At 50.0% G+C, this 11,255-nt stretch overlaps 1 protein-coding gene across 1 annotated transcript; it reads left to right on the plus strand.

The window, feature by feature from the left end:
* Positions 1 to 5: 5 nt before the first annotated feature.
* LOC132474266 (rho GTPase-activating protein 23-like) lies at positions 6 to 10,723 on the plus strand (the record flags this gene model as incomplete). The annotated part of the gene is made up of 8 exons (XM_060074861.1): positions 6 to 105; positions 390 to 463; positions 1,174 to 1,263; positions 1,661 to 1,786; positions 2,223 to 2,264; positions 3,003 to 3,096; positions 5,490 to 5,521; positions 6,531 to 10,723. Coding segments are annotated over 8 exons (2,097 nt in total), but the record flags the coding sequence as incomplete, so codon positions are not given.
* Positions 10,724 to 11,255: the final 532 nt, after the last annotated feature.

Below are 11,255 nucleotides of genomic sequence, written 5' to 3' on the forward strand. Positions count from 1 at the left end.
ACTGGCTCCCCCCCCCCCCCCTTCAGAAGTGGCAGGACCTCAACGTGGTGAGCAGCCTGCTCAAGTCCTTCTTCCGGAAGCTTCCCGAGCCCGTCTTCACCGACGGTGAGACCTTCTCTCCACCACAGCATCGCCCCCCTCACTGCATTCATCATTCATTCATTCATTCATTCATTCGTAACAAAAACATGTAAACACTGACGGTGACGCGTTCAATGCAGTTCCGCAAAGCAACGTCCATCACTGCATTCATTCATTCATAACGCTTAAAACACACCGAGGCCTCCACCACGAGTTTCCCCACTGCATTCATTCATTCATAACACTGGAAACATCCAAACAAAATGAAGGGTTATTGATGTCGGGCCTGTTCTCTCCTGCCTCCACAGACAAGTACAACGACTTCATCGACGCCAACCGCTTGGACACTAACTCTGAGAGGCTGAAGACCATGAACAAACTGGTGAGTCCCCCTCCTCCCCGACGCTCTGAAGTGGCCCAGTTTGTATGTGTGCACGCGCGTGTGTGTGTGTGTCTGTGTGTATGCACTTGTGTGGGTGCGTTATGGCAAACTGTCACAAAATTGTCGTCAAACTGTCACAAAATTAACATAATCGAGCTTTTCGATTTAAAAAAGAAAAATGTATTGATATTTTTTTTTATTTATGTTTTATAGAAAGGGCAGAACAGCTGGATACATATCTTTATATTATTTTAGATTGGAACATTTTCTTTTCGACCATTTTGTGTATGTTTTTAAGCAGAATTTCAAAGTTCTCAGTTCCAAAGTTTTTTTTTGGAGAGACACGCTGAATAAATACAACATGTTTTCAAACTCAACAATAATCGTTTGAATAATCGTGATTTCAATATTGACCAAAATAATCGTGATTATGATTTTTCCCATTATCGAGCAGCCCTAGCGTGTGTGTGTGTGTGTGTGTGTGTGTGTGTGTGTGTGTGTGTGTGTGTGTGTGTGTGTGTGTGTGTGTGTGTGTGTGTGTGTGTGTGTGTGTGTGTGTGTGTGTGTGTGTGTGTGTGTGTGTGTGTGCGTGTGTGTGCGCATCTGGCCATGCCTGTGTGTGTGTGGGCTGGAGGCGGAGACAAACCTGGTTTATAGGCCAGGTTCCTCAGGTTCCCTTAAGGCTGACATCCCTTGTGGTTCTCCCTCAGATCCGCGACCTGCCGGACTACTACTACCACACGCTCAAGTTCCTGATCGGCCACCTGAAGACGGTGGCGGACCACTCTGATAAGAACAAGGTGTGTGTCCCCGGTCCTCCTCTTCCTCAGACTTCTTCACTCGCGTTTATCTACTGTAAATATCACATGATATTATACTATAATTATATCTGTGTGTGTTTGTGTGTGTGTGTGTTTGTGTGTGTTTTCGTGCGCATGTTTGTCTGTGTGTTTTTGAATGTCTGTGTGTGTGTGTGTGTGTGTGTGTGTGTGTGTGTGTGTGTGTGTGTGTTTGGGAATGTGTGTGTGTGCGTCTGTTTGTGTGTGTCTGTGTGTGTGTGTGTGTGTCTAAGAATGTGTGTGTGTGTGTGTGTGTGTGTGTGTGTGTGTGTGTGTGTGTGTGTGTGTGTGTGTGTGTGTGTGTGTGTGTGTGTGTGTGTGTGTGTGTGTGTGTGTGTGTGTGTGTGTGTGTGTGTAGATGGAGCCCAGGAACCTGGCGCTGGTGTTCGGGCCCACGCTGGTTCGGACCTCTGAGGACAACATGACAGACATGGTCACACACATGCCCGACCGCTACAAGATCGTGGAAACACTCATCCAACACGTGAGAGACGAGCTCCCACACACACACACACATTAACGCTCATTCACTCACACACATACACATATTCATGCACACATACACTTGCACATTAACAGACACACATTCATGCAAACACACACACACACACTCGTATTCCCACACACACATTCATGCAGACACACACATTCACGTACACATATTCATGCAAACGCACACAAACATTCACACACACACATTCATGCAGACACACACACACAAACACATTCACGCACACACCTACACACAAACAAACGCATACACATTCCCAGACAATTCAAAATACACATCACAAACCCACAGTCTCATACATTCTGTATCTACACATGCTGTATGTGCACAAACATACAATTGTGGGATTCTTTGTCCTTTTAGTCTGATTCTATCTATCTCGCAAACGTCTCCTCTTGTGTCTTTTCAGTACATCTGGTTTTTCACTGATGAGATGGACATGGACGACAAGGTAGGTTCCAGAACGTAAAACATCCGAAGGGAAACATTTGAGTGACTTTTAAAGGAACAATCCATAATTTTGGGGAAATAAGGTTATTTTCCCCTGTAACCATGGTCAAATGAGATGCACAATTCATCAACCAGCCGAGCATTCCCTTCCACTGAGTTCCCATTATACTGAGTGAGCCAAAATCGATGGACGCAGCTCAGAAGATGAAACAAACCATTTCCAACCTTGCCAAAGTAAATATATTTCTGCGATTTCCCTCGTGTCTTTGTAAACAGTGAATCAAATAACATCAAAAAGGCCTCTTGATTGCTTCAGAGCTACATTTAGAGTTTGTTTGTTTATCCTAATCCCTGTGCAGCCCGCCGCGGTGTGACTTCACCCCCAGGTGCCTGAGTGAATCCAAGATGTCCTTCTTAGTATTTACACGCTGCTAGTCGATCTCACCTGCTTCCATTGATACGGCTAACCCTTAACTAGCCAAATGCTAACTTGCTCCAACCTAGGCCTGGACTATTCCAATGGCAAAAAACGATTCGGTGCTTCTCGTTTGAATATGGGCAAGCAGAAAATAACACAATGTCCTAAAAAGTCCTTCAACACAAGTATTATCAACTGCTTAGAACTATGGACCCTTGCACTGTGTGCGACTGTGTGCTTGCGCGCGTGCGTATGTGCGTGTGCGCGTGTGTGTCAGCGCCGCTGCCTTTACTCAATAACACCGAACCCCCTCCTCGGCAGACGCCAGTGGAGACGGGAGACGTGCAGCCCGCCCCCAACATCGACCACCTGCTGTCCAACATCGGCAGGACCGCCTACCTAGGGGAGGCGTCAGGTGAGCGACGCCAGGCCAATCACCACGCTCGCGCCGACACGCGTGGCCAATAGGAACGCGTTGAGGCTGCGGCGCTGATTATTTCTCAACCTGCTTCCCATTGGCTCCCTGAGCTTTCATCCCACCCAGTCAGTGAGTTTCTCCAGGTGTTACAAGAGCAGGTAGGGGTTCAGGGCGAGGCGTCTTGCTCAAGGGTACTTCCAGGAAGGCCCAGGGAAGCCAGGGCATCGAGCCCACCACCACCACCACCACCACCACCACCGCGGTAGTTGAACGCCATACCTCTCTCTTACACCCCCCTCCCCCCGTACTGGACCGATTCTCCATGGAAACGGCAGGATGATCCGTCAGACTCGTACGTCCTCTTCCATCGACGTGCAGCTGGCTGCAGGACATGGCCACCGGGCTGTGGCTCGCTCGCAGCCCCCCCCCCCCCCCCCCCCCCCCTTCTCCTCTTTCAGCTGACCTCTCTGTGTTCCTGCCTTGTTGCTTATCTTTCCTCTTCTGTCCCGTGCTCATCTCTCTCTCTCTCTCTCAGCTGACCCTTCGGAGCAGCCTCTTCGGTAGGATCTTTTAACTCCACCACCACCCCCACCCCCACCCCCACCCCCATTTCCCTCCACCACTACCACCTGCACCACCTCCGCCACCGCGGCCGTCTGCGTGCGTTTGTGCTTGCGTGAGCGTTGCCAAACCCAAAGTGTTTGTTTTGTGTGAGAAAGGAACACGCGCTGCAACAACATAATCCCCCCTCCCCCCCCCCCCCCCCCCCCAGGGAAGCAGATAAGTGATTAGGGGAGGTTTGCATAATGTGTTTGGTGTGTGTGTGTGTGTGTCGTCATTATCGTCACCCATCACTTCCCCCCCCCCCCCCCCCCACCCATATCAGCACTCCTGCGTCTCCCTCTCCACCTGCGTTGAAGGCCAGTGCCATTCTGTTGCCACCCAGCCAACCGACTGAATGAATGGACAGAGTAGAGCGTTTGCCCCGTGCCTCTCTCTTCTAACTCGCCCCTGGTATCTGGCACTGTGGTGTTCACAGTACTCAGTTAGTCAGAGAGAGGAGCGGGAGAAAGGAGGGAGAGACATTTCGCACCCACCCCTCGAAATCCCTATTCACCCGCTGCCTTTAAGGGTGGCAAGCGAAACACACACACACACACAGGACAGACAGACAAGCACATACACACACAGACAAGTAACACACACATACACACACGCGCACAAACAAGCAACACACGCATACACACACGCATGCACAAATAAGCAACACACACACAAACAGACATGCACATACACACACACAGGCAAGCAACACACGCATACACACACACGCACAAACAAGCAACACACACACACACACAGACAAGTACATCCACAAGCAACACACACACACATACACACACACACAAACTTTCACACACACAAACACACACACACACAATACAAACTTTCAGACACACACACACACTCACGCAGAGATGAACAACACACACACAGACCATCAACACACACACACACACACACACACAAAGAGACAAACAACACACACACACCCACACACCCCCCCCACAGACACACACACACACAAACACACACACACACACACACACACACACACACACAGAGAACAACCACAACACACACACACTCTCCCACTCTCCCCCTAACCCATCCACCTGGCATATGGTTATGCATGGATATGAAAGGTAAACGGAAGAAGAGAGTGTTTTGTGTCGATGTAAGGGAAAGAGTTAGCTCCCCCCAACTTGTTTTTATCCCTTCTGCTTTCACGCCCTTCCCACCGCGCACCTCGCCTCTCCTCGCTGGTTGATGTTGTGGACGTCGTGTTTTTCCGTGATGTCATCAGCGCGTGCCGTGGTTTTCCTAATACAGACTCTCCTCTGCCTCTTACCCAACCTGCCTTGCTCTTATCAACACCCTGATCACATACCGTTCAGAGGGGCAACGAGTTCTGGCTTCACCGCAAGATCCGTTACCGATCCATGTAAAAATACACAGACAATATCTACTAGATATACAGTACATGTAAAATACACAATGTAAACAATACTAGTAATACATGTAAAAATACACACGCAATGTCAACAGTACTAGGTATACATGTGAAAACACACAGACAATGTCAACAATACTAGTTAAACATTTTAAAACAAATAGACAGCATGAACATTAGTAATACATGTAAAAACACACAGAATTAACAACACTAGGTATGCACGTAAAAATACCCAGACAATAACAACAATACTAGTTAAACATGTGAAAAAAACAGGACCAAACCTCTCAGTGCCCACCTCTGCCGTGCACCCTCCCTGAACTCACGTGCACGCTCAGGGTCTGATCTGTTTTTCTCTTCTTCTCCCCAACAGACTCAACCAATAGTGAAGGTGCTAAATCCAAGGTAAGGAGGCTCCACAGATGGGGGTAGAAGGGCTGGGTTTAGATTTTTCCCTTGGAACACATGCTGGCTTTTTCCGGTCCATACAAGATGAATGCATTTATCTCCACTGGCAATTTAATCGAATCGATTCAATTGTGTATCAAGACCATCTTTCATTCTCAGTATCTCCTCCAGTTTAAAAAGCGCAATAAAGTAAGACGCCATTTTTATGAATGATGATGTTATTAGAACTTGTACTGTAATGTTGAAATTGGAAAAGGCTCATTGTCCTCCATTTGTCAAATAAAGGCTAAATAAATACCCAGCATTCCACTGTGACGGTGCAGAGCTGTGGGAGAAAGGACAGTGTCCACAGTGGGCGTTGCTGTTCTGCTGTGGTCGGACGTGATTGGCTCGGTATTGTTTAGGATATCAACTGTGTATACCTGTGTTTGTAGACCTCCGACATGACAACCATGAGCGTATTTACAGCAACAAACTAAAGCCAAAAACGAGTTATTACATGGTAGTGTTTCAGATTGATCCTGGTCCAAATCTAGATTTAAATGAAGAGAAATGCAAGTGTTAAATGAGTGGGATTACCAAGTACCGTCTATGAAACATTCTGGTACTATATCCCCGACCATGAATTAAAAAATCGTCTATTGGGTGGGGACTACCTCGTTTGGTTTGATGTTTAATAGTTTAGGGACATCTTGAACTAGTTCCCTTTAAAACGTCTAACGGAGTAGAATAGAATATACTTTAATCGTCTTTGATTTGTCCGTAGATCCATCCAACGAAATTAGCTTATGCAGCCTCTAAAACAATGCTCACATAAACACAACAATAAATAGTATAAAATACAGTATAAAAGAAACAAAAGAGACACAACGTCTCATACGTTCAGGACGCATATCCTCACACTCGGAGAGATTACAATCTCCGAGCCCCTTTTAGAAGATCTAGAAAACGGCGTTTAGATCCGCCGCCCGGCGACGCCCCACTCACCGGCCGCTTCCTCTCCCAGATGTCCTGGGGCTCCAAGAAGGACCTGACGGCCAAGGACTTCCTGACGCTGTCCATCATGTCGGCCGTCACGGGCCGCAAGCGCCGCAAGCGCCACGGCCGCCGCGGCGCCGGCAGCACCGACGACGACGACGCGGAGCCGGGGCCCGTCAAACCCAGCCAATCGGTGGAGTCGGAGGAGGGCGAGGAGGCGGAGTCACCCGCCGGGGGGGACACCGCCCCCCGGGCGGTGGGGGAGGAGGACGAGGAGGACGAGGAGGAGGAAGAGGAGGAGGGAGGGGAGCAGGATGTGGCGAGGAGGCAGGAGGCGTTCCAAACGATCGTACAGGTGACGGAGGAGCGCGGGGGGGCGGGTGCGTCGGACGCGGCGGGCGAGACGCTCCTCCTCGCCACGCAGGTGGAGGAGCGGAGCCAGGGGGCCTCGATGCCCCGGGAGGAGGAGGAGGAGACGGAGGAGGAGGTGGAGGAGGTGGAGAAGGACAGGGCGGGGGCGAAAGGGTCGCCGTGGCGATCGCCGGAAGACGCTCGCTCCATCGTCTCGGGCTACTCCACGCTGTCCACGCTGGGGCGGAGCCTGCGTTCCCACGGTGACGACGGCGACGACGAGAACAGCGAGCTGGTCAGCGAGACGGACAACGAGAGCGGCTTCGCCTCGCGCTCCGTCACCCAGGAGCGGCCCGAGAAGCACCCGGTGCCCGCCGCCGCCACGGCCACGCCCCCCGCCGAGGCCACGCCCCACGCCACGGCTACGCCCCCTGCGTCGCCCGCGGCGACGGCGGCGTCACAACGCAGCTTCCTCTACACCCACTACAAGTCGCCCCCGCCCGTCCTCAGCCCCATGCCGCTGCTGGCCCCGCCCACGCCCGAGCCTGCGGAGAGGGGCGAGGGCGGGGCCGGCTCCACCACCCCCTCGTCGTCGTCCTCCTCGGCCGCCGCCCACCGGCTGCACTCGCGGCCCTCCTTCAACTCCCACCGGCTGATCCAGTGCGACACGCTGGCCCGCAAGAAGGCCAAGGCGCGCTCCATGGACCTGCTGGACTCCCTGGGCCCCGACCGGGCTGAGGGCGGGCCGCGGCCGAGGCGGGACCCCTCCCGGACCAACCCCTCGTCGGGGAGCAGCCAGGAGAGCCTGCGCCCGGCGCCGCCCCCGGCGGCCCCCGGGGAGGCCGCCTCCTTCGCCCCCTCCGGCGGCCAGGCCCAGGGGCGGGGCTCCCTGGTGGACCAGGTGAGGGCCCGCCTCCTGGGCTCGGCCGACGACCTGCGCACCGTGGGCCTGAGGAAGCCGCTGTCGCCCGAGACGCGCCGCAAGAGACGCGCCTGGCGCCGGCACACGGTGGTGGCGTCCCCCACCGAGACCACGGGCAAGCGGCCCCTGCTGCTGACCGGAGACCTGCCCCTGGCCCCCATCGCCTCCGGCCTGGCCAAGCCGGCAGCACCCCCCCCTCCCCTGCAGAGACCCGACCCGGAGCCGGAGCCAGGCCGGGAGGACGCCCCGACCTCACGCAGAGCCCCTCCTTCTCGGTTCTCCCAGTACCTCTGAGATCTCCCCCCCCCCCCCCCCCCGGACCACCACGGACCCCTCCCCACGGGCCCCCCTGACTCCCGGGAGCCGCAGACCCAGACTCTTCCATCGGGGGGACCGCCGGCTCTTGAGGCACAGAGGTGTCCACAGACATGGAGAAGACCAAAGGACCAAAGGACCCGTCTGGACTCGGCCTCCCACCCTTCTTTTGTTTTGGTCAGCTCTCTTAGCATGGCGAAGGGCGTTCCACTGTTGCCAAAGTATTTATTAACGGTTCTTTTTTTAAACTTTTTTTATTTTTGTTTTTGTATTCTCGTGTGCTCTATTAATCGGAATCATTGTGAAAGGGGTTTCGGACACAGGGCCGGCGCCGACCCGCGTCGCAGTCTATCACGCAGCCAAGAAATCGTAGTCACACGCGGCCGTCGGATCGACTGGGTCGTGTTTCCTCCTGTCCGGCTTCGAGCGGAATCCCAGAGATTAAGCCAGGTTGGTTCCCTGAGCCGGGTAAGGTGCTCGAGGGGAGGTAAACTCCTTTGGGTTCCTCAGAGTACGGTGTTTGCAGCAAGCTAAAAAAAAAAATATTTCCCTATTGCCAAGAATACTTTAGAAAGCCGGGACAGGAGAATACAGACAGCGCCCCATTCATTACTTTCGGTTTATTTCTAACTCTTTGATACAAACACACTCACACACACCGTTACTTAATCAAGCGACACACAACGCAGTAATGAAACGCAACTCGATTACACAGAGTCTTCGTGGCTTACTTTTAAAGCAGGGTTTTAAGCCTTTTTTTTTGTAGCCAGAGCTGGCTTTGTATACAAGTCTTCCCACTCTGTTACTTCTTAGACCACAGACACTTTAATACAGTAAGTACTACGGTCACTCATGGGACACACACACACACACACATTCACATGCAGAGCTGACAGAAAAAGCTAGTTTGAGAGTACTTTTTACTAACGTTGTCTATATGTGTCTGTGTGTTCGCTCAGCCACGTTTGTGATAATGTCTAAGTGTTCAGGTGTTTGTGTCTAACTATTTTGTAACATTTGTAAAAAGCCTTGTGTAAGTTAACCCTGTAAATATAAATATGTTATATTTGTTTTAACTTTCCTCCTTGTTATTTCGTTATGGTTTACAAAAAGGTGCATACACATGCACGGTCAATCTTTTTCAGTTGATATGCTACTTGAACAGTTGCATTACACAGACAGACACACACATACACATACACACAAAACAAAAAGCAAGTAAGAAACAAAACCTGAATCTTTATCTCACAAACAGATGCCTTCCCGGTTGATTCTCACCGCTATGCAAAACCCCCTCCTCTGTTTCCAGAAAATATATAAATATTGCATTATCAAATACAAAAACTATGACCATGACATGCAAGGCGAAACTGTTACATCAGTAATCAGGCAGCCTTTCTATGCCAGGCTTGGAATGGCTTTTGGTTTAGTGGCATAATGTGTCCGATAGCACTTGTTAAATGATTCAACAGCATGTCAATCTTGTGAAAAATCGTTGCTTTTTTTCAGGGCTCGGCAACCAATACAATGATCAGATTGAAAGGGTTTTGCATGTCTTCTTTTTTTTTTGCATACCCAGAATCGACTCCGTTATGTTCCATTGTAGTGAAGCCACTACTATTGATCACCGACGGAACATAACGCATCCACATGTAATGTACCGTTTTCTTAATCACAGCTTTTGATTTTGAGAACAGGCATCACGAATACACAGGTGGAACATATTTCCAGTAGGCCTACATGGAAACAATTGTGTCCTTTACATCCAACTGGGGAGTTTTTTTATAAGGAATAATAATATTTATCATAATGTTATGAGGCAGATCTGCGTGTGTCAGGAAAGCCCCCCCAAACGGGATAAGAAAATATTTTATTTCTGTTTCAAGTTACCTCAAGATTAGTCCTACAAGTGCCTGTATACTGGATATTTGTTTTATTTTCTTGCGGTGCCATATCTGCTCATTCTCCATCTCCATTAGTTCCGCGGTTATCTGACGCACCAACTGACGCTCTGTAGTACATCGAACATAAAGCGGTCTGTCTGTCAGTCTGTTACAAGCACAACCAAGCCAAGTACATTACTATGCACTCACTCATACTCACACTCACTCTCTCTCTCTCTCTCTCTCTCTCTCTCTCTCTCTCTCTCTCTCTCTCTCTCTCTCTCTCTCTCTCTCTCTCTCTCTCTCTCTCTCTCTCTCTCTCTCTCTCTCTCTCTCTCTCTCTCTCTCTTCCAATAATACAGGCGCAAACAGCTACTTACCGATGCTGCTAAACGGGGTTGGGGGAGCATAGGTTTATCCCAGCTACATTTGTTGAACAGAAAAGCTGAGGTCATACAAATATGGTACACCTGACAAGTTAGTCTCGCGAGACTTAAAAGTGACAAGAGACTGTAAAGACGCGTCGGTACCGTCGGTCACCAATGCCATATGGTTTCGTGTGACGGGCTGCAAAATTGTTATGGAAAAATCGAACTGTTAACACACTACTCGCTGTGTTAGTCGTCTGAAATGTGACTGTTTTGGTTCTTGTAATGGAAGATTTTTTTGTAAATACTGTCTAAATATGTAACATATTGTAATGTGTACATTTTGAATTGCTTTGAGTAAAACTATCTGATATGAAAACGACTTTTTCCTGTGTACTGTCCTTTTAATAATGGATCCGGGCAACAACAAAAACATAAACGAGCAGAGGATATTAGAGCATATAATTCACTTCATATGAACCAATGAAGTACAAGACAGTTTGATTATTCATGATTAATAGGTCTTCAGAGGCGTGTGTCGTGCCCAACGTGAACACAAGACAAAGGGCGCCCTCTAGTGGGGCGACGCGGCCATGCGCCTCCCAGTTTCTCCTGCACATTGTCTCTGCACAGGAACTCATCTCCGACGCTTCGCCCATCACAAACAACTTACAAATATAGGCCTACCGTTTTGGATATTGATTAGCTATTAAGGTCTAGACTAAATGCTGTTGAAAATGCATTCGGTCGGCCAACACGCCCAAATGAACAAATATTACTCGATTATAATTTGCGCGTATAGCTTTATACATGAAGACAATAACATTGATCAGACTTGGTAGGATGGGCCCAGAAGTCCTCCTTTCGCACATGGGGAACAGTAGGCCTTCCCATCCCCCTCGTTTATTCTGCAT

Source organism: Gadus macrocephalus, chromosome 2 (assembly GCF_031168955.1).
Source record: "Gadus macrocephalus chromosome 2, ASM3116895v1".
Classification (NCBI taxonomy): Eukaryota; Metazoa; Chordata; class Actinopteri; order Gadiformes; family Gadidae; genus Gadus; species Gadus macrocephalus.